Consider the following 24848-nt stretch of genomic DNA (forward strand, 5'->3'; position numbering starts at 1 on the left):
ACCAAAGAGAAAGAATACCACTCCACACACAGAGAGGAGAACAAAGGCTAGGGCAGAGAATCCACAGAAGGAAGTAACACCACCGCCTCAACCCGTTACGACTCCTCTGTCACCTCCATCCTCAGTATCCAGACAAGGACCTCTCTCCATAAGAAATATATCGACAGGAAGGAGAGTGGATTTTGAATTTTTGGAGAAAAAAAATTTCTCCTTAGGGCAGAATCTTAAGGATATGGGTTGGGAATACCTATGCTCTCTGAATGTGCCAACCTACCCAGACCTGGTACGAGAATTCTACAACAATGCCAGATATGGAGAAGGACAGATCTCGTCCAAGGTAAAAGATGTACCTATTTTAATTACTGAAGAGATTCTTAGAGATACCCTTCGGATTCCAAATGATGGAGAAAAAAGAGATCATCTAGAAAATAGGAATGAAGGGATTAGTACCATTTTGAAGAGAGAAGTCACAGGAGATTGGACTGAGATCAGTGCCAATCAACTGAATGCAGAGATGCGTCTGCTGCATCACATGATCAACAAGATGTTCTTCCCGAAGACAGGAAAATTTGATCATGTTTCAGAAAGGGATATACTAGTAATGCACCATATCATCCAAGGACTCCCACTGAACCTACCCTGCTTAATGCTTAGATACATGGAAGCTCAAGGTCAAAGAAAAGGAGCTTTACTTCCTTATGGTATGGTCTTAACTCAAGTCTTCTGTAACTTCAATGTAAATCTAGAAGGAGAAACCAAGAAAGAATTATCATCTTCTGATGTTTACAATGATAAATCACTGAAGAGGATGGGATTTGTCAAATCTGAGAAAAAATGGACTCATAAAGGGAAAGGATCTCAAGATGAAAGTGGTCAAGACACTACTACACCACTAAAAGGCAAAAAAATCCCTACACAAGCACCTCCAACAGAACCACCAATCAGTTAGCCTCCTCCAATACAAAGGCCATCAGATCCTCCACTTAGACTTGAGAAATGGCAGTTGAAATTTATTGGAGACAATATTATAAAAGCAATGTTCAATTCTAGAGTCTGCTGGAATTCGGTTGTTGACCTCATTGACTTGGTTAAAGAAGTTAAATCTGAACTGCAAGGATTGAGGCAATTAGCAGCTAACCAGCAGAGAAAAATTACTGAGATTGAAAAACAGCTGCAAGCACAAGAAAATTCTATTCAAGGCACTATACAAGAACTGAAAGAAGAACACAGTCAGCTCACTAACTCCATCACTGCACTAAACAGTAAAATTGACAAGCTGATGGAAGAGCCAAAGGAAGATCAGTCTGGACCTTCATCTTCAAAACCTTGAACCTAGACTGACCCTAGACTGAAACTACCCTTAGCTTAGACTGAAACCCATGTTTTCAAAACATAACCTTGTACTAAGTTGAGTTTCATGATTTTTTTTTGGCACACTTGTATGCTGTCTGATACAAATTGATCTCAATTGTAATCTTTTCGATTTATCAAATGTACTTCATCTATCAAATGTAATGAATGCTTACCTTTCTTGAAATGCAGTGAATGTCCTTATTGGTTTATATGCTGCTCTGATACATATTGAATCAACTCTTAATCCTTAATGTTAGTATGCTCTGATACTCTTAATGTCCTTATGTTTAATTTCCTTCCTTTGGTTGATGACAAAAAGGGGGAGAAATATATAGAGATAAGAAATGTAAAAAGAATTCAGAATACAAATCGGAAGAATTATATGAAAAAGAATTCTAATCTGAGCAATCTCTACATTAAAGATAATATATAGGGGGAGATTTAAATTATGATGGTAAACAAAACTTAAGAAAAGATGAAGAACAAGAACTCTGCATAATTTAAATGGTTATAACTGTTAGGGGGAGATTTTTTTTCTCCTTAATTTGGTGAAATTATGCATATATATCTGAATGTCATATTTGCTCTGAACTTCATTATAAAATTTTGATAATTGCTGTGAAAGTTATTGCAAAATTCTTTTTAACTCAATGGTTTTGTCATCATCAAAAAGGAAGAGATTGTCAACCCTAAAGGATGAATTTTGATGATTACAAAATACTTGAGATCATGTTGCGTACTAATGACATTGGCTTAATTATGAAGTTTTATAAGTCAAGAAAAATCAAAAGAATTGAAGCACTGCAAAATCTTAAGTTCTTCGCAAATATCTCATTGGACATGTTCTAAAAGAAATTGATCTTAATCTAGTCCATGGAGATCAGAGAAGAAGTCTAAAGTTTTCTGTTTGAAAGACTTGAGTCAACTTCTAAGCAAAAAGGATAAGTTTAAGTTGATTCTGATAAGTTTTATTCAAGGAACACAGTCAAAGAGTCGACCTCCGCAAAACATAAGTCGACCCTTGTGTAGTAAACAGAAAGTTTTTTATCGCCTGAGAAAAGCTTGAAAAGTCGACCCTTGTTCAAAATGAGTCGACCCCCGAAATTCAAGAGTCGACCCTTGCGTTTGAAGAGTCGACCCCTGCTCAGTCTCAGCACCGGCCGAAAAACTAAAGCATGAGTCGACCCTTGTGTTTAAAGAGGCGACTCCTGATGAAGATGAGCCGATCCTTAAGAATTAAGAGTCGACCCTTTGAAGATGACACAGCAAAAGCTCTCTCCACGATTTGAAGTGCCGATCCAGAAAGAACATGAGTCTACCCCTGAGATACATGAGTCGATCCTTGTACTGCTGGGACCACAACGGAAAGCTGTGAACGATTTTTGTCTTCTTCTATAACAGAAAAAGATTCTCATCAGAACGGAAAGAAAGGAATTCAAATTTCGCCAAAGAATTTGTTTATAAATGTGAGGGAATCTCAGAATGGAAACAAGGAAAGGGAAAAGATTCCATTGAAAACAAAAAGTTTCTACTAAGAAAAAGAGAAGCAAAGCTTAACAGTTCATCTTCCTCACCAGCACTGTAATCAGAAACTTTCTCTTGTGAGAAGATCAGTCGAAGTTTCTCACTGCATCGTGAAGAGCTGCTGTTTAGACATTGAAACATCCTTCCATAGCAAACTACTTTATCGGCTTCAGCTTTTTGCTTTCATTGATTTATTTTTTATATGCTCTGAAGCTTTAAGTTTTCAAGTTACAGCATTCTTTTAGTTGGATTAATTACTATTGTAACAGTTTCATTGATTTGAAACTTGTAAAGGCTCTTCCAAGCCTTGATTGGAAGTTGCTGAATCAGGTGTATTCAGCGAAGGTGATAGTTTTGGTTGGTTAATCTGAAAACCAACTGGATTGTTTATGAGCCCAGGAAAACAAACGGTGTAAAGTTTTGGTTGGTTCATCCGAAAACCAACTGGGTTGTTTGTGAGCCTGTGAAAATAAACGGTGTAAAATTTTTGGTTGGTTTGTCAAAAAACCAACTGGGTTGTTTATGATCCCGAAAAACAAAAGGTTTTCAGTTGGTTGCCTGAGAAAACCAGCTGGGTTTTTGATTGTGAGCCCGGAAAACAATCAGGCTGTAATCTGCTAGGTTATAGTGAAAATCTCAAGCTAGGCTTGAGGAGTGGACGTAGGTGCTGGGAGTGCACCGAACCACTATAAACCTTGGTGTTTGTGATTGCGGTTCTTCTCTTTCTTTCCTCTGCATATTCCTTACCGCATTCCTAACTTTTATTTACTGTCATATTTGTGCAATCTCATTTCCGCTGCTGAATCTATAAGATATTAATAACTCATACTCTCCATACGTTTCAATGTTAATAATTTTTTTTTAAGAGACCCAATTCATCCCCCCTCTTGGGCTGCACCTCTGGGCAACACACTCCCATTCTCAACAACAAGTCACCTTGTGAAGCTCTTTTTCTTCCACTCCTTACACCCATTTAAGAGTTTTTGGGTGTTTATGCTTTGTTTCCACTCTCAAGCATAACCAAACCAAGTTTGATCCTCGAGCCAGAAAATATATTTTTTTTGGGCATCCAGCAGAGGTTAAAGGCTACAAAGTCTATGACTTAGAAAATCAGTCATGTTTCATTTCCAAGGATGTCATCTTCCATGAATCCACATTTTCTTTTCAGAATTCTAACACAAAAGTTCCTGAATTTTTTCCACCTTCATCAGATCTGGTTCTACCTCCAGCTTTACCAGATACTCATTTATCAGCCTATCCCACTCAGACAGAAACCACCAACCCTTTACCTCACTCTCCAGCACCTAGTTCTTCCTCTGCATGTGCAGATTCAGCTGTGCCACCTTCAGCATGTGTATACTTAGCCGTGTCACCTTTTGTGTGTCCAGACTCAGTCATGCCAACTGAATCACCCTTTCTTAATGAGTCCCATAACCCTAATGTTTCTATGATCCCTCTTAGGAGGTCTAACAGGGTCAAACATCCACCAAACTATTTGAAGAATTATCACTGCAAATTAGTCACTACTACACCAATTGGACAACCAAATTCTCATTCCACTATCCACCCTCTACATAAGCAATTATCCTATGACCATCTTTCTCCATCTCACAAAGCCTACACACACTCTCTCTCTTTAACCAAAGAACCTACAACCTATAAAGAAGCTGTAGTCTCTCAGCATTGGAGAGATGCAATGAGGGCTGAAATAGATGCTCTAGAGGCCAATGGAACATGGACCATCACTACTTTACCTCCAGGGAAAACAACAGCAGGTTGCAAATATGTCTACAAAATCAAGTTAAATTCAGATGGGACAATTGAGAGATATAAAGCAAGATTGGAAGCTAAAGGTTACACATAAAGGGAAGGCTTTGATTACCAAGAAACCTTCAGCCCTGTAGCCAAACTCACAACCATCAGGGTATTCCTTGCTTTAGGAGCAAGATACAAGTGACATTTATGTCAATTGGATGTCCACAATGCATTTCTTCCTGGTGGTCTAGATGAAGAAATATATATGGAATCACCTCCAGGTTTTCAGATTAAGGGAGAGACATCCAACAAGAAATCAGTATGCAGATTACATAAATCTAACTATGGCCTCAAGCAAGCCTCTCGACAATGGTATTCAAAATTCTTCTCTTCTCTCACTGCCATTAGTTTTCAATAGTCCAAATTTGATTATTCCTTATTCACAAGAAGTGATGAGCATGGTTTGATAGTTCTTATAGTTTATGTAGATGATATCATTGTAGGCAACAACAACTTGACCGTTATTGACTCTATCAAAGCATATTTACACTCTCAATTCAAGATCAAGGATTTAGGAGTTTTGAAATATTTTTTGGAACTAGAGATTGCAAGATCAGTTGTTGGTATTCATTTATACCAAAGAAAATACACTCTTGAAATCCTTGAAGAGGCTGGGCTTCTCGGCAGCAAATCGGTCACAAATCCAATAGAATCCAATCGGAAGTTATCACACTCATCCAAAGATTTACTGGTTGATGTTACAAACTATAGAAGATTGATTGTGAGACTCATCTATCTGACAATCACTAGACCAGACATAATATATGCTATCAATTTTCTGAGCCAATTCATGGACAAATCAACACAAATTCATCTACTTGCAGCTCACAGAATTCTGAAATATCTAAAGGGATCCATAGGTCAAGGTATTTTCTTCTCTTCTCAATCTCCTCTGCACCTTAAGGCATATAGTGATTCAGACTGGGTAGCATGTCCAGAAACCAGAAGATCAGTCACTAGTTTCTGCATTTTTATTGGTGATTCTCTAGTTAGCTAGAAATCCAAGAAACATGCCACTATTTCTCGATCTTATGCAGAAGCAGAGTACAGGGCATCAGCTCTTATGAGTTGTGAGATTGTTGGTTGATTACCTTGTTGAAAGATTTCAAAAGAAACCATCCACAACCTGCACTCCTATATTGTGATAATCAGGCAGCACTACATCTCACTAGAAATCCAGTTTTTCGTGAGAGGACTAAGCACAGAGCTGGACTGTCACTTTGTCAGGGAAAAGGTGTTTGCTAGTGTTCTTAAACCAGTCCACATTGCTTCAAAATTTCAATTAGCCGATATATGTACCAAAGCTTTATTTGCTACTATATTCCATTTTCTGTTATCCAAGATGGGCACATTAAACATACATGCCCATCTTGAGGGGGAGTCTCAAAACTACAACACCATTAGCCCGGATGCAACTCCAAGCTACAACTCCTCTATAGCAGCACCATTGGCTTGACACTTCAAAGCTGAAACTCCAATCTCAAAGCTGAAACTTCATCAGCTTGATCCAACTCCTCCAGCTCCACAGTAGTATAACGGGAACACATGAAACTTCAATAGTTTTTTCACCACGTTTCATAACAGTTGTCTAAAAAACTGTTACTGAAACTATAATTGTTTCCGGTTATGCTCAGCAAGATTAGTTACATTCTGTTAGATTTTAATACTACTTAATACCTAGATTAGTTACCCACTAATCTACTATGGACATGTATAAATACCGCTGGGATCTGTACGAATTAAAGTGAGGAAAATAGAATCTCTTCCAACTTTCTCTTCTCCCCTATTTTCCTGCTGTCTTCCTTTATTTTTCTAACAGAAGGCGTGCAAGCACGACGTCTTGCTCACTTCCGCCGGGGCATCGAACTCCTCCAAGCATATCATGCACCCCTCCTCCCGAGCGCTGTCTCCTTGACCATACACGAAACACTGCAGCCCCTCAATAAAAGACCCGCTCGCCGGCACACCGCCAAATCCTTGTGGATGTAATAATCGAACACATCGTCAGCTTTCTCCTCTTCCTCCGAAGGATTGTCCATCATCCATTGAAGCATAAGCTCGACGTCTTTGCCCGACCCACGTTGTCCGAGTAGTAGGCCAATGTGGACGAGCAACTCGAGCACCGATCGGTCGTCCATCATCTGTGCTGCGGCCAGGTAGGAGAAGCGGAGTATCTGGTTGTTGCAGAGCTGCCGATTGTCTTGTGGACACCATGGAGGCAGGCTACTATGGAGGAGACGATCGATGGGAGAGCTGTGGGTAACGGGATCTGGCCCAAATGGAATCGACTCTTCAACGAACTAAATTTTACTGCTCTCTATCTTTCAGCTATGGTCGTTCTAGGGTCGACTCGTCTCTTTCTGAAGTCAATTCTAGTTTGACTACAGTCGGCTTATGAATTCTATGGGTTGACTCGCCAATACGATGATTTTTTTCAACTCTCCATCTTTTCTCGATGGCCATTTTGGGTCGGCTCATTTTTGTCTAGGATCGACTCGTGCTAAGCTGGAGTCGGCTCGAGCACTTCATGATCTTGCTCATCAATGTAATGAATTTTTTGGCTTTCTGTCTATCCTCTGAGACTATTCTGGGGTCGACTCGTAATCTGTTGGAGTCGGCTTATGAAAGTACATCAGTCCGTGATAGTGTGCCGAGGTCGACGTGTTGCAGGCTTGGGGTTGACTCTTGGGATAGCTGAGGATAAAATCTTCTATCTTTGTATTTGAGCTTCCAAAAAATGTTATTATGGCCTTTTAGAGTTAGTTTCTTGATGCCGAGCTTCATATGGATGGTCCTTATTTAGGAGTGGCTGAAGGCTTTCTTCTTGCTTTTTGAAATTAATCAGTTATACTCAAAGCAATAGATTAGTCAACTTTTAATTCAACTATTTTGCATCATCAAAATCAACCCTTTAGGGTCAACATATAATAACATATTTTACTATATCTTAGCTTTGTATGTAAGGCCATCCTAAGCAACATAATAAAAAAAAAAAGAAAACAAAAGATCCTTTCCTTCGATTTATTGCCAGGAAGGTTGACAATAGAAATTATTTTTCTCCTCTGGAGGTTAATAGAGAAATATAGAGAAAAGAGGCAAACTCTTTATATTATTTTTATTGATTTAGAGAAAGCATATATTATAGTTCCTAAAGAAGACTTATGGTGGTTGTTAGAAAAGAATGGAGTTTCCATTAGAAATATTAGTGTGACAAAGGACATGTACGATACAGCAATTACTAGTATGAAAACTCCTGGTAGTAATATTAGTAAGTTTCTAATCATAGTAGGTTTAGTTTTATATGGAGGATCTACTCTAAATCCTTGCCTTTTTTACTAGTTATGGATGCACTTACTAGGCATATTTAGAAGAATATTCTTAAGCATTCTATTTGCGGATGATATAATCGTGGTGGATGAAACTAATATCAAGGTCGATCATAAGTTAGAATAATGGAAGAGTGCATTAGAATCCATGGATTTTAGGTTAAGTAGGACAAGATGGAATACATAGAATGATATTTTAATAAAATTTGAAATAAAAATGAAGGAGGTCTGAAACTAAGGATCATGAAGCCTCTAGGAGGGATCATTTTTGATATTTAGGATTTGATTTTTAATTAAGGGAAGAAGAGGATGCTATCCAATATGGTTAAAGCAAGTTGGATATAATGGAGGAGAGTAACTAGATATTATGCATTTATAGAATGTTTGCCAAGTTGAAGAAAAAGTTTCATAGGACAACCATATGACCAGTTACATGGTACAAACTTAAGAAATTAGAAAATAACATGTGCACTAGATAGGTGTGGTCGAAATGGAAATGCTGAAATAGATGTATAATAATACAAAAAATAATGAATAAAAAATGAAGCCATTCATAAAAAGGTGGATGTAGCACTAATTGAGGAGAAGGACAAATTTGATGGTTTGGATATAGGTTGAGCGATGCACCGATATGGAGGAGTAGTTTGATATATGTAGAAGTAAAGAGGGATAGACCAAAAATCACATGAAATGAAATAGTAAGGAAGGACTTAACGTTTCAACATCTCTCAAAGAATATGTATTTAAACCAACTGGAATGGTGTAAAAGGATTCATGAAGCCAACCCTAAATAGTTTGGATTTAAGACTTAGTTGAGTGGAGTTGAAAATAATTATATCATAAGATATGATACAACATAATTTCTAAGCACTTTGTGTAATACATGTGCAAAATGTGCCTCATAGCCTCATTCCTGAGACTTGGTGCTCTTTAAGAAGTCCCAATTAGAGATGCAATGTGAGGAACATTTCAAATAAGCCAACTTAAACAATGCAGCCTAATAGTTGGAGCCTCTGTAGTGTTGTATAGGACCATATATGTGCATATAAATAGAAAGGTCACATATAAATATGTAATCAAGGTTGAAAGACAAAAGAAAAAATGACTTGTTCAGGGGTTTAACCATTGTCAAAAATGTTGATAAGTAGCTCTTGATTTCTGCAAAGGCACTGACCTCTACTTCTCATTGTCATTTGTTCATTCTGGAAGAGGAGTTTCTTCTTTTTTTTTCTGTTAGAAAATTTATATTTTTTATTTTTAATTGCTTCCATAGCAAGTTCCAGTAAATTGACCTAGTAATGATCACATGACTACAATTGTGGGTGCATCTACATCAATCATCTTTTTTTTTTTTTCTTTTGATAGCATACATGTTACTTCTGTTAGTGATGTCATTCCTCTCTATCTCTAATAACTATTTCCTTTAATTCATTGGGAAGACTAAATATCTAAGTCAATTATATATAAAGGATTCATGAAGCTAATTATCTCCTATAAAAATGAGGCTTCAAACTTTAAAAGATTCGATTTGTCAAATTATATGAATTATATGGGTGAATGCAATTCAGATATGTAGATTTATCAAGACCAAGTTCTCATGGAAGATAGTAACTTTACATAGTACACTCATATACATATAGAGAAGTGAGCTAATGATAGCTGAGTGTCTCTTGCACACATCAGAGATCTTAAAACATTAGCAAGCCAAAAAAAAATCAAGACCAAGCTCTGACGGAAGATAGCAATGAGACAGTAACATGACATGGCACAATCACATACATAGAGATAGCTATGCTAATAATGGAATGGGTTTTTCAGACATTCAAGGGTCTTAGAAGTATAGGAAGCCCATACTGGGGCTGAAGGGTAAGCATGTCCGCTGGTGCATGTATATAGTTTGGGGAGAGAGATAATGAGAACCTCTGGAGGATCATGGCGATCACGATTTTCGCTTCCAACATTGCAAAGCTTTGACCAATGCATGCTCTCGGTCCTATCGAGAATGCAAGTAGTGCATTGGGGTGCTTGGCGGCTTTTGATATCCCATTCTTGTATCTAAGAGGATTGAACTCATCAGCATCAGCTCCCCAAACCTCTTTATTCCTATGAATAATTGCAATTGGTATTGCCAGTCTGGTGTCCTTCGGAATCACTAGGTTTCCTAAGGTCAAATCTTTAGCAGCCATTCTTTGCATCATGACTGCTGGGCCATAGAGCCTCAAGGCTTCTAAGAGAACCATGGTAACCTGCAAAAAGAGATGATTATGTAAATAACTTAAAGACAAATTATGCAGGAGGATGTCCGTTGTGTCTGATAAATATATACCAATTTTAACTTGCTGAGCATGTCTGCATTGGGAATTCCTGTACCACATTCTCTGAGCACCTCCTCTCTGAGCCTCTCCTGCCATTCTTCATTGGTACACAACAGGAGCACAGTCCAAGTAAGCAAATGGGAGGTGGTCTCCTGTCCAGCAAAGAAGAATGTCTTGCACTCATCTATGATCTCATTCATGCTCAATATTTGACCCTTTCGCTCTTGATCATGGTTTGATCTGCAAGACTCCATCATCAACCCAAGCAGATCATTTGCATAGCTGGAGTCCTTCGAATCTAATCGACCCTGTATGATGTGCATCAGTGTGTTCCTCACTCTTCTTTCTAGCTTCCACCTGTGCAGATTCCTCCTAGAAGGAAAATATCTACTAACAAAGGATATGATTGTAGTTAGATTTGCTAAGCCATGTTTTATGAATCATAGTATAGTCATGAAAGGATAAAAGGAAAAATGAGTTACTTGTATCCAGGGATGTTCATATTGAGAAGACTTTCTCCTGCAAGTGTCTGGAGCTCTTTTTGTGCCTGAAAGACTTCCTTGCCCTCAACATAACTGCTTCCAAAAGCTGTATGGGAGATTACATCTGCTGTTAACTCTTGAAATTGGCTGCTGACCTCTATCTCTCTTTGTCCCTCAGCTTGAGTTGCCTGATCTTGCCATCGTTCTAGCATGGATTGAGCACATGCTGCCATCTTCTTTGTCATCGTCTGTCAAACTAAAAGCAGTTAGGTTACACATTAAAATGTGTGCTGACACATAAATCATGCCAGCCACCCTTAGATTATATGGTGTCTGAGTACTATTAAAGTTCAAATAAATTAATAGACATATAAGCTTGGATAGTGACTGAACTCATGATGATGGTTAAAGAATTGTGGTCATTTACTTCAGTTCTTTCACAAATTGAAAAAACATGAAGCAATTTTCTGTGCTGGATTTGTAGTGTTAGAAATAACAACATAGAAATCAAATACGAAGATCAATATTAATTAATGAAATAGGGTCCAACATTTGGTCTCTTTTTACTTATATCATTTTTTAATACAAGGTATCAAAGCCAACATAACTCAACTCAACTAAACCTTGGTCCCGAACTAGTTGGGGTTGGCTAAATAAATCTTTTTCCTACATTCCACTATATTTAGGGCAAGCAATCAATCTCGTAAAATTACAGCATTAATATTGTAGTGGCAATACTAAAGAAGTCGAGAAAAGGATAATTGAGTTAACTCTATGCTGGTTTTCTCTTTTTGGGTATAGAAAACCATAAAAATTCTAATAAGCAATGCTCCAACATCACTATTGATTTCTTAAACCATATATATATCTGTATCTGCGTATGTATATTGGTATGTACATATGGATGGGTGGATGGATGTTTTCGTGTGCGTGAGTAGGGAGGCCTATATAAACTTGCATCCTTTTCTAAGTATTATCATTGTAACCTGTTCTATTAAAACAGATTATGGTGCCAAGTGTTGTAGTAGCATTGTTGTAAAATATTAAGGGTTCATAGGCAACTGACCTTGAGCTTATCCATTGTAAAAGCAGGACTGACAACATGCCGGTGCCTAGCCCATTCCGCCCCTTGAGTGAGAAGCAAACCCTTACCCAATAAAGCCAGTAGGCTAGGAATTGGTGTCTCCTTTGGGAAGAAACCAAATTTGTTCGATAGCACTTGTTTAGCCAACTCTGGATCAGTGATACATATCGTTGGATGGGGTCCAAACCAATATAGAAATGTTTCTCCTGTGGCATGCAACAACATAATTAAGAAATTTAACAATATTTTAACATTTGACTTTTTTTAGTTGAAATATGTCATTTTTATAGTAATTAAAGACCAGCTTGACTTATTACAAAGCAGCTCATTTCCATGTTCTTGGATGCATGAACAATATTCATGGACTTTTTTTTGAGTGCTCAAATGTGTGAATGTATGACATATCTTTCTACCATTTGTCACCCTATCATGGACATATGAAGTTCTCCAGTCTATGTATTCTGGATTTATCCTTTGAAGACATGGTAACAGTGTTCTCCAACTTATTGAGAAATTATCAAATCAGACTCGACCATCTATGCCCGATTAGAGAAATGATGCTGACTTATTCTCTTCTAGCAGAAGCGGACAAGAATTATCAAGCATATGTGAATTTAATTGTTTAATTGTGAATTATTAATGATTTATTCAATAAAATTTTATGGATTATAGTTAATCATGCTGTTTGTCACTATTAGAGATGATGCTTTCATTAATATCTATGGTTGGTGCCCCTGCCACGCTTCTTTCTACTACTATATTAATTATTTTATATAATTTTCTTTTACTTTGTAAATTTATTAAATCTATTTCTAAATTTTGGCAAATTTAACTTTTTTAAGAGACAAATTCTGAAATTTTGTACCTTGCCAAATTAGTTCATGTGTACTGATCTTGTTGCCATATTCCAGAAAAGATGAAGAAGATAAAATGAGGACTAAGGAGACATATTGGGTGTGTGTGTAGATCTTGTGACAGTGTCAGTGTGTGTATGTGTGGGTGGTTGTGTGTGTGCGCGCGCGCGCATGCACGTGTGTGTACATATGTGCGTGTGTTCATGTATGTGCGTGTGTGCTGTGTAAATTTTATCACAGCTATTTCTGAATTTTGAAAAATTCCACTTTTGTAAGAGGCAAATTCTGAAATCTTGCAACTTGCAAAATTAATTTCTGTGTGCTGATCTTGTGACTGTGTTTCAAAAAAGATGAAGAATATAAGTTGAGGAGACACTGAATGATTATATATATATATATATATATATATATAGAAATTCAGCTTTCCTAACAGGAAAATTCTTAAATTTTTAAACTTGCCTAATTAAGTTCCATGTGCTGATCTTGTGACTGTGTTCCAGACAAAATGAAAAAGATAAGATGAGGGGACATTGAATGATTTTATATATATACAACAAACCTTCGGAAGGAAAAAAATAATAAGAAGGCATTTATCAAAGCATCGAGTAGTATACCATCTTCCTCTAGAATATGAAGAAAGGTTAGTGAGTTTAAACAGACCATATTGTGACATCCACTTGAGATAGTGCGGCAGGACCCTAGGAGTGATATCATTTGAGTTGATGTCCAAGATCAGCTTTCTTCCAGCCTTCTTCATGCTTCGAATCTCCTCAAGTGATCCAGACCAGAACTTGCCACCAGGGCCCCCTACCCCTTGCTTCCTGAACCTCTTTGTTATGGCATATGTTCTCCATGTAAGATACACCAATCCCATCCAGAGGCTAGAGACCAGTACCACCACCAAGGCACCTAACACCAATCCAAGATTGCTCATCTCCCTACAAAAAGAAGCTCAAAGTTAGAACCTAGTACCTTCCAAATCTTCAAAACTTAGTTGCGTGCAGCTTGCAGCCAAAGCATGCAAAGGAGCAGCAATTCGGAGCTCTGGAAAACAGTTTGAGCAAAGAAAACTTTGACAGCCGATCTTTGATACCTTCCTGAATGATATAGTAGCATTAGAGGAAGATTGCTATCTTATTTATACCATAAGTTTTGGACATTTTGTTTGCTTAACAAATGTTGCTGTGACAAACTGGTGACTGTGGTTTCCTGTTTGCTCTCTGTAAATGAGATCATGGATGATGCAAGCAAGGAAGGGCTTCTTTTGTGCATTATTGGCTTCGTCCAAACAAAGTCCAATCCTTACAATGGCACACCTGCTTGTATTGCTTCATTTTTCCCCCTCTTTTTTTTTTTTTTTGTTTTTTTCCATGTGCGTGTTGGTTTGTAGTCGGACTGATCCTTATCTTGTTTTCCGGCATGACCATATATATCCTTATATTTTTAAAAAATGACTGCATCTAGAAAACTTATAAGAATCAAGATAGCTTTATAGGAAAAATCCCAAGCACGCGATCCACTGGATAGTGATAAATTATTAATAGAAAGATGTTATGTTACTCTCCCTTCATCTCCATCAAATTATTCAAATTTGATTCACAAGAGGATCCCTGTTCACTCTCCCTGACAACGTCTGTTTCCCTGCTCACGTCCCTGGTGGGTGGGCAGTCAAATTTATTACTACTTAAATGTGCTAAGCCTTCTAGTTGTTGTAGGGCTCTCACTTTATTTAGTGGAGAAACTTTAACCACCATGTGTATTTAATACTTCTACTTCTAAGTCATTGGTCTTTGCCATCAGAGCTGATTCAGCCAATAGGCTTAGTACGGTACGGAAAACCCATAAGCATCATGAGAAAAAGCATCTAAATCATTAGTTTCAACAAGATTTTGAGAGAAAATTGGAAGAAGAGCTATGAATTCTCAGATTCGCAGATTCAAGGGAGCTACACGAGGTTGGACGAAGTAGGCTGGAATAATTACCATTGTAATATTAAGTTTTGGCAACTAGTCGTGGGCTGAAGTAATTACCATTGTAATATTAAGTTTCGGTACCTAGTCATAAGCTGGAATAATTATCATTATAATATTAAGTTTCAGTAACTAGTCAATATCGACATCTTGCAATGTTACCATTAACTGAGGGGGCCGGAACAAAACAAGACACTAAGCATAGTCCCACCTCTCTTAAGGCAGAAGCATGCTTTCAGGATATCAATTGGCTTGTTTCTTCTATTAGTTCCCATAAACCATTTCTTTGCTTTTTAAACAGCCAATGATATGCATATTTGGAATATGGATAAACATTAATAAATCTCAAAAGCTGTAACCAACATCATTTTGAGCCTATTACAGTCTGTTTCTTTTCATATGCTTTGTGCAATAACATGTGGCCTGCAAGAAGCTATATGTTTATGAATGATAAAGTAGTTTCACATAAATAATCTGGTGCATGATCACAAGTATCTAACGGTCATGCCTCCGGCCCGAGGTTGCGAGCCGGGGGTCGCGCCAACCGCCGCACACCCGTAGGAAGCTCTCCCTACGAGCATGCAAGGCATCTAAACCAAACATTTCAATATATAACTAAAATAATTCGGCTGAAATAAATGCAATTTTATTCCATTGACTGACACAAATTTTAAAGTCTCACAATTCTAAATACGCAACGGAATAATAAAGATAAAACATCAATTTAAATAAAACCTAATTTAAGATAACTTGTACCATAATTCTTTTATTCGCTCTCCCATATTGTAAAACCCCAGATCGAGCTAATTCTTCGGATCTGTAAAAAAGTAAGAAATCGTATAATGAGCTAGACAGCCCAGTAAGTAATAAATATTTTAACTAGACAATTCATATAATAACATAAAATATAAATACAAATTACGATGAATCAGTATAAAGACATAATCAATTTCTTTTCAAACACAAATTCATTGAAATCCGTATCTTTCAAATATCCATATACATAATCATAAATTTGATTCGAAACAAATCACATTCATCTCAACAGCTTCTAACTACGACCACACTTATACCCTGTGGCTAGGCCAAAAACAGAACCGCACTTATACCCTGCGGAGTGGGCCAGAATACCGCACTTATACCCTGCAGAGTGAGCCAGAATACCACACTTATACCCTGTGGTGGGGCCAGAATTGCCAATGCATAAGTTCCAAGATTTGTTCTTTGAGAGCGATTAGGAGATCATCAGAAGCCCCTTCCAGGCCATAAGTTCGATCATTGACAAGGTTCAAAGAAAGGGTGGGCCATTCACCATGAAGGCTAAAAACAAGCGATATAGGCTTTACTGGACCACGGCTTTCCGAAGGTGGAGGGTTAAAAACGCCTGCCCTGTAGTTATTGAGTTCAGGAATAGCTCTGCCTAGTAATTTCAATAGGCTGCTCAGAGGTGATGGGTTCTCTGGTGAATTCCCCCGTCTCGTCGGGGTCAGCTGAGATGCCTTCTTAATTGTCTGGCAGGGTCCAAAACATAGTCAGGCTGAGAGTTCCAAATCTAATGCACATCAAAATTCTTTTGTAACATAATAGATATATCATAATTCGATCTAAATATGCATATACGATGCAAGAACAGTAAATATATCCAAAAAATATTATTCCAATTCCTCTTTCTATTTTTCATTCAAATCATCATCTCATAAAATTCATAAATCACATATAAATTTATTAACAATTTATTCGATGCAAAAATAATATAAATGAAGAGTCTAGAGAAGGCAGTTCATTACTTACTTTGACAATTTCCTCGCAGAACCTTAGCCTCCGACGAAGATCGGCGATTCTCTTCCTCTCCGGCGGCAATGGAAGAAACCCGTGCCGTGGCTTCTCGGCTCTCTCTCTCTCTCTCTCTCTCTCCCTCCCTTGGATGGTTGCACGAGGAAGAAGAGGGGACTCGGGGGGTTTGCGGCTCCTCTTCCGGTGGACTTAAAGGAGAAAGAGGAGAAGCCCTAAAACAAGGGCTCCTCCTTCTTCTTCGGGATGGAAAGAATCCATCCCGCTGCCTCATGTGCGTTGCACGTGAGGCCAAGTCTTGGGACTGGGCCGGTCAAGTGGACCGGGCCCAGTTCCAGGGTCTCACATCCTTCCATCCTTAAAAGAAATTTCGTCCACGAAATTTTCGTATATGCAGTTCAAGAGTAGAGAATACTTCTTTCAAATCAAGTCTTAACACTCTTCAAATCAAAGTCGTTTCGTCTGACCAATGTCAAATAATTTCATTCACCACACTTTCTCTGCACACTCTGATTTAAACGTCAACATACTCATCGTGTCAAGTCTAGATTTTTTTTTTTGACAATTAACTATTTAATCTTTTCTGGCAGCATAATGAGTTGTCTAACAAGAGCAGTGGGCATGGCTAGACAATAAATAGAAATAAATATTGGGACTAGATTAATACCTGTCGTCAACACATCAGAAGCCTGTGCATCTTGCTGTGTAAGTGCAAATACTCTTTCTTGAGTCTTTAGCCTCTGGCTTCCTTCCATTGCCTGAGTAGATCTATTCTCCTTTCTTTGTGGGCAATCTGCAATTTTATGATCCATCTTACCACATCTAAAACAGGCACCGGTGTTCCAATGGCAATGCTTGTCAGCATGAGCCTTACCACATCTGGAACATTTATTGCTATTCATCTGCTTAGAGTTGTCACTCGTAGATTTCTTGTTTGAACTTTCGGCGTTTTCATTGCTCTGCCCCTGGAATTCATTTGACCTGTTCCTCTTCTTTTGATTTCTTTCCCTTTCCAACCGTTCATCATTAACTTCCCTTTCAATTATCAAAGCCTTATTTACCACAGCTGCATAGGTAGTTAATTCATAAGGTACCACTTGTTTTCTAATTTCAGTGTTTAGTCCCATCTCAAATTTATGCGCTCGATCTAGCTCATCCTCAACTAACTTTGGAACAAATTTGGCTAGCTCGGTAAATTTAGCTTCGTATTCTGCAACAGTCATATTCCTTTGCTTTAGATGAATAAACTTCTGCTCTTTTTGCGTCCTTACACTCCGAGGAAAATACTTATCATAAAATGCTCCTCGAAATTTTTCCCAAGTGAGTGGCTCCCTATCCTGCTCATGTTTATGTTCCAACATCCGCCACCAGTTGAATGCCTTACCTTGCATCATGTATGATGCAAACAAAATCTTTTCATCATTTTGGCATCTCAAGACAGCAAATGCTTTTTCCATCTCTGTAAGCCAATTGTTTGCTTCCAACAGTTCTGTAGTCCTCTTGAAAGCTGGAGGAGCCAGCCTCTTAAATTCATCTATATTGCTACGTTGTTCACACTGTTCCCCTCGTCCTTGCTGTAGCTGTGTCTGGGACAACGGTGCTTGTTGTTGGAGCAACTACTATTGCACCTGCTGTTGCATCTGCATAAGGCCCACTATGGTCTGCATAACCTGGCCTAGGCCCGGTTCTTGTTGTCCTGTTTGAGTATCACTAGCAGGATTGACAACTCTATCCTGCTGAGGGATGTTACCAACTTGTTAGGGTGTGCTGTCATTTTGCGGGTTGGGTGCCTTATTAGTAGCTCTGCGAGTAGTCTTTCTCATCCGATGTGGAGACATCCTGACCTATGTCTATCAAACAGCAGCATGCCAATAATAAGCTTACCAATTCATTACAAGTACATAGAATGGTTGCTACAATCATCATAAACTAACGTCCCAATGTCCCTAGTGTCTACCCACATACAATCATGTCATGTCAGATTTTCTCATCTTATAATTTATCCAATTATGCTCTGATACCATAAAAGTTGTCACGCCCCCGACCCGAGGTCGCGAGCCGGGGGTCGCGCCAACCACCGCACACTCGTAGGAAGCTCTTCCTACGAGCATGCAAGGCATCTAAACCAAACATCTCAATATATAACTAAAATAATTCGGCTGAAATAAATGCAATCTTATTCCATTGACTGACACAAATTTTAAAGTCTCACAATTCTAAATACGCAGCGGAACAATAAAGATAAAATATCAATTTAAATAAAATCTAATTTAAGATAACTTGTGCCATAATTCTTTTATTCGCTCTTCCATATTGTAAAACCCCAGATCGAGCTAATTCTTCGGATCTGTAAAAACAGTAAGAAATCGTATAATGAGCTAGACAGCCCAATAAGTAATAAATACTTTAACTAGACAATTCATATAATAACATAAATATAAATACAAATTACGATGAATCAGCATAAAGACATAATCAATTTCTTTTCAAACACAAATCCATTGAAATCCGTATCTTTCAAATATCCATATACATAATCATAAATTTGATTCGAAACAAATTACATTCATCTCAACAGCCTTTAACTACGACCACACTTATACCCTATGGCTAGGCCAGAAACAGAACCACACTTATACGCTGCGGAGTGGGCCAGAATACCGCACTTATACCCTGCGGAGTGGGCCAGAATACCACACTTATATCCTATGGTGGGGCCAGAATTGCCAATGCATAACCTCCAATTGGCAGGGTCCAAAACATAGTCAGGCTGAGAGTTCCAAATCTGATGCACATCAAAATTCTTTTGTAACATAATAGATATATCATAATTCGATCTAAATATGCATATACGATGCAAGAGTAGTAAATATATCCGAAAAATATTATTCCAATTCTCCTTTCTATTTTTCATTCAAATCATCATCTCATAAAATTCATAAATCACATATAAATTCATTAACAATTTATTCGATGCAAAAATAATATTATATAAATGAAGAGTCTAGGGAAGGCAGTTCATTACTTACTTTGAACGCGATCCATAACAAATCTAATTAATTTCACAATTTTCTCGCAGAACTTTAGCCTTCGACAAAGACTGGCGATTCTCTTCCTCTCCGGCGGCAATGGAAGAAACCCGTGCCGTGGCTTCTCGGCTCTCTCTCTCCCTCCCTTGGGCGGTTGCACGAGGAAGAAGAGGGGACTCGGGGGGTTTGCGACTCCTCTTCCGGTGGACTCAAAGGAGAAAGAGGAGAAGCCCTCCTTCTTCTTCGGGGTGGAAAGAATCCATCTCGCTGCCTCACGTTCGTTGAGGCCAAGTCTTGGGACTGGGCCGGTCATGTGGACCGGGCCCAGTTCCAGGGTCTCACACTAACAATCTTTAAAACTGAATCTTCACAAGAGACATTTTGTTGTAGAAGAATGTTTTAAATATGCTTGTGCAGGAAGGAAACCAGTGGAAACCTAAATTAGTATGACCTTTGCCACTAAAATCTTCTTAGGAGTCTGTCTCACCCTACTATCTTTCTACTGCTCAATTTGGTGTTAAATTAGCTTGGAGCTCAGCAGTGCAGTCAAATTTGTAATAGAACAAGCCGGACTTAAGCCACCAATCTTGAACAACAAAAGCACTATAATAATAAATTTCATGATTGGTTTGAAAATGAAAGGAACATACTGTATTTCATAATTCAACAAGGTTTAGAAACAACTACTGATGGAAGCAGATCATTGGAGAAGTGTTATGGACCATCAATAGGGAGGCCCTATCCAGAATAGAGAACCCTCAAGAACCTCACCTCATTGAGGAATGGAACATAGAGATCAATGATTTCAGTTCTTATTGGAGAGGAGGAGAGGATGGTGGGAAGATAAAGGTTCGGACAATGATAAAGGTATTGACTCTATCCGTAAAAACTCCTTTCTAAGGAATATTGACATGTTTTACTTCAAAACTTAAAGAACTTTCAGATATAATATATTTCTATTTCACACATAGCTCAACAAATTTCAATTATAGAAGATGAAAAAACATATTTATATATAAGTTCTCCATAGTGCATCCTGGAAAGCAACCAAACATAGTATCAAGAGCCTATAATGTGAGGACCTGTGCGGACGTGTGTTTAGTCCCACATCGGTTATTCGCTGGGTAGATCTTGGGTATTTATACAGGATCAAGGAACCCAAATAGTAACTTCCGGCTAGCCATTTTGGGTGAGGCCCTGAGTTGTTACAAATGGTATCAGAGCGGACCCGGCTCATAATCTATATGGACTAGGGGACACTGCAGCACGGATCCATTGGGGCTAACCATGAGCAAGATCGTGGTGTTTGTGATTAGATTTGAATGGATTTGAACCCTTAGCCTGACGAGGACGTCAGGGCTTGAACGGGGGGAGTATGTGAGGATTCGTGCGGACGTGTGTTTAGTCCCACATCGGTTATTCGCTGGGTAGATCTTGGGTATTTATACAGGATCAAGGAACTCAAATAGTAACTTCCGGCTAGCTATTTTGGGTGAGGTCCTGGGTTGTTACATATAATACAAAATATGGAATTTGGTAAAAATAGAAACAATCTTTTTATGCTGTTTAACCAAGAAATATATGTGAAAGTAGCCACAAAAACAACCAAACATGGTATCATGAGCCTATAATACAAAATACGGAATTGTCTATGCACAAAACAAGAGGGTCCATACCATATCACTCGAACAGCATGAAAATGAATTAGGATGATTCTAAGAGTTCATAATCAATGAAACAAACTTTATACCCACTCTAATGCACGCTCTATAAACTTAATCATCTTGGTTCATGGCCAGAATTGGAATCGAAATCAAAATCAGAATAGATTTGAATAGGAATCGGAATGGCCATATTTTCCAACGTATTTGGTTCATGACTAAAATCAGAATGGAATTTGAATGCCATAGAAGAGTCCAAAATGGATTTTGGAGAATTGGAGCATTCTAATTCCCTCCAGAAATTGGAATGAGAATGGGATTTTTTCTAACCAAACAGTTTGAATGAGAATCACGCATTTCCTTTCCCATTTCAGAGCTTAACTCTCCCCCGACCAAATATATCCTAAAGGTAGATGATGAATCCATTTTTGTCCACAAATACCATCTGACTAGATATCAGAATATGTCATGTTGTAGAGGCATATCTAAGTAAAACGAAATAGTGATTCTATTAATTCAAATGATACACAATTTCAGTCCATTTAACATCCATGGTATTTAATTTTGAATGCCGAAGTTGGCAATCAGCAATGAGCAGTCAATCAAAATATTTTTAAGATGTGTCCAAATTGAAAGCAATGGTGATCACTGTTTCACTAGTCGATGATTATAAGTTTTTAAGTGCACGTTATGATCGATGATTTGAATCGCGCAAAGGATCAGCTCAGCCCTGTTGTTTCCTCACCAACCAAAGCTTGAAGGGAAGAGCCGATCTCAAATTGCAATCAGAGTGCAGAGGAATTGCAATCAATTGCATAGACTCATCCTATTTATCATGTACTTCATCTATCAATACTATTTTCTTTTTGAGTGTATAGTTGATAAATGATATGAAAATCCACCTAAAGTATGAAAGAATCTAGTTCTTACATGTTTCCTTGGTGATCCCTCTTCTAGAGTTCACCAAGAAATCTTGGCAGATCACCATCATTAGAAATCACAACAATACATAATCCAATCCACCCAAATCTTCCAGTTGTGCTCCTAGTACATTAAACAGTATATGGAAAACATTATTTAACCTGACCTCCACTTAGCAAAATATTTGTGGCATCATAAGCTTTTACAAAAATGTTGTTTCAATTATAATCTTATATGATCTTTCATGTATTTCTGACTTATGTTAACATCTCAAACCCATGACTATTAGTGAGTGAATCTTTGTTAAACAATTAAAACAAAATCCTGGTACAATCTTACAGCCACCAAGCTCCCCAATCCTGAAACCTTGTAGGTAATCAATGGCTTCTTGAGAAGGAAGTGAATATAGAAAGCTCTCCAAGCGCCCCCACCAAATAGGATCTTTCTGTTCCTGCATCTAAGAAAAATAATGATATAGTTGAACCTAGAAGTAAATGTAATAGAAGAGAACCAAACTTAGGTAATGAGTTATTTATCTATCTAGTGGAAAGTAATCCTGCTAGCCTTTCATGAGGCAGTGTCATCTATATATTCTCCTTTTTGGTGGAAGAAGCATTTTTGGTGGAAGAAGCAATAAAAATGAAATGGATTCCAGAGTGGCTAATAATATATGGGAATTAATTGATTTAGCTCTAGATTTTTACCATTGGATGCAAGTGGCTTTTGAGAAGGAAACTGGGACCCAATGTTATAGTTGAAAGGATTTAAAGCTAGGTTAGTTTATACAACATAAGGGGATTGAATATTTTGATACTTACTCATCTGTTGCACCACAATAAGAGCCTTAATTGCTGTAGCATCCATTTGTATCCCTCAGGTGACTGTTAAAATAGCCTTGTTATATGGAGAATTAAAGGTCCATGAATGTTTGTAGTTCCAGGACAAGAACATAAAATATGTAGACTATTAAATCATTGTACAGGTCAGAGAAGAAGACTCCAAAATAGTGGCATGAAAAATTTGATAGTGTAGTGATATCTAATAGCTTTTCAAGAATGATTTTTTGATCTCCATGACTCTTAGTTTACTTAAGATGTCTCTTTGACTTTCCAAAGCATTAAATACCAGAATTACATAACTCTTAAATTTACTCATATTAATTGTAAGCTTCTAGAATTACAAATTAATTTCTAACAATCCGCTCATACTTTTCAGGTTGTAATTGGTATGCCCGATCATGGAGGAAAGGTGCGTGTGCTATTTTGCAAATATCTCCGCATGTCGCAGCACTCAAGGTCACTTGATAGTAGCAGGCTTGATCTGTCATACTGGGTTTCATCGATGGCTGGCCCAAAATGAGTGTTTAACCAAAGCTCTTTCCAGCGGTTCAAATTTCATGTCAAGCTCAATACTCCGTTGCTGAATTCATGGTTGCATCCCACTAGGATAATCTCTCACTACTACTTGAGAAAATTTTTGAAGATATTGACGATGTTGCATTGTCCTGATTGTCGTATTTGTGGCAAATTCATTTTTCTTTGACGGATACAGATATGAATACAGATATTAGTCGAAATCTCAAATTTTTATCCCTATCCAAACAGATTAAGATACGAAAATAGATCCGGACATATATTATCCTATCCACTTTCGTCCCTATTCTGCCATAACATTTAGTTGCCTCTTTAGATCCTCCCCTTACCCGTTGTTGTCTTACTCTATGCTTTGTAGCTTCATGAAAATATACATATATACATTATATATATGTGTGTGTGTACACACACATATATACATACATACATACATATATATATATATATATATGTGTGTGTGTGTGCGCGCGCGCGCGCGCGCGCGCGCGCATATACATACACACACACACACATATATATAGGTGCTGGTGCATATTCATTTTTGTCATGCAATTTAGGGAATTTGTGCTGTGCACATGTATCACTATAATTGTCTATATGTAAAACTTAACCATGTGCACGTGAAGATGGTGCTCGAGGTGCTTGTTTGCGGTTGCATTCACTCTAATCATAGAAAGCTGAAGAAATAGGGTTTATACTCCTTGAGTGATACATACTTTTGTTCCTATGTTACTATTCAAATTCATGGTAATTACCACTTGATCATTATTTTGGCTGCTTATCCAAATAATGCATACGTAAATGATGAAGCAACAGTTTCAAGTTATAATATTCTAATCTTTTTTGTAAGGAAAAATCACTTATGATCGAGAGCTTCAGTGTTATATTTTGTCCTAGTCTAAGCTATAGGAAAATGTCATTCAAAGTTTATTCACTTTGATTATCTCTTTCAAACAAATTGTTATCATGAATTCTTAGTTTGTTAAATAAGAGAAAGGATAACAGAATAGTATAATTTTTCTGTTTTATACATTTTTGCCGAAATGCATGTTCAAACCACGTGCAAGTGGGATTACTATTAGATTGTCGTAATTTTGTTCTTAATCTCTTGTTCATATGTTTACATCTGAATGTTTATACTCTTATTTAGTTCTTTTCCTATTATTTTATATCATTGGATGTCTTGATAGCTTGAGTGCATAATATTATTAAGGAAATAGGGCATGTTGGTGCTGCTTAGTTGCTTCTAAAATAGTGATTCTTTCCATGTGGAAAGTTGGACATAATAATGAATCCTTACTCATATAAGCAAAAATATGTTGGAATCCCTTTATATCAATATATATTTTG

General features: G+C 37.7%; 1 protein-coding gene and 1 long non-coding RNA gene across 3 annotated transcripts in view; one reads left to right on the forward strand and one right to left on the reverse strand.

Moving 5' to 3' along the window:
* LOC120112177 (uncharacterized) overlaps positions 1-23708 on the forward strand; it is a 45298-nt gene extending 21590 nt beyond the window's left edge. Inside the window, exon 2 of the long non-coding RNA XR_015975152.2 lies at positions 23341-23708. This is a non-coding gene — a long non-coding RNA (uncharacterized LOC120112177). The remainder of the gene's footprint in view (positions 1-23340) is intronic.
* Positions 9596-14152, reverse strand: LOC103698412 (cytochrome P450 709B2-like). Of its 2 annotated transcripts, none has more exons than XM_088715486.2 (6): positions 13847-14152; positions 13414-13691; positions 11882-12105; positions 10816-11063; positions 10345-10720; positions 9596-10264 (listed from the first exon to the last, which is right to left on the reverse strand). In XM_088715486.2, exons 1-6 carry the CDS (start codon positions 13867-13869, stop codon positions 9833-9835), a joined length of 1581 nt encoding a protein of 526 aa, XP_088571612.1. In that variant the 5' UTR covers positions 13870-14152; the 3' UTR covers positions 9596-9832. The 2 variants fall into 2 exon arrangements, with proteins under 2 accessions (XP_088571612.1, XP_088571611.1); XM_088715485.2 differs by having other exon boundaries at positions 10345-10723; positions 13847-14145.
* Positions 23709-24848: the final 1140 nt, after the last annotated feature.

The sequence above is a fragment of the Phoenix dactylifera genome, chromosome 2 (assembly GCF_051530095.1).
Source record: "Phoenix dactylifera cultivar Ajwa chromosome 2, Ajwa_hap1_PhDact_Kaust_v1.1, whole genome shotgun sequence".
NCBI classification, from domain to species: domain Eukaryota; kingdom Viridiplantae; phylum Streptophyta; class Magnoliopsida; order Arecales; family Arecaceae; genus Phoenix; species Phoenix dactylifera.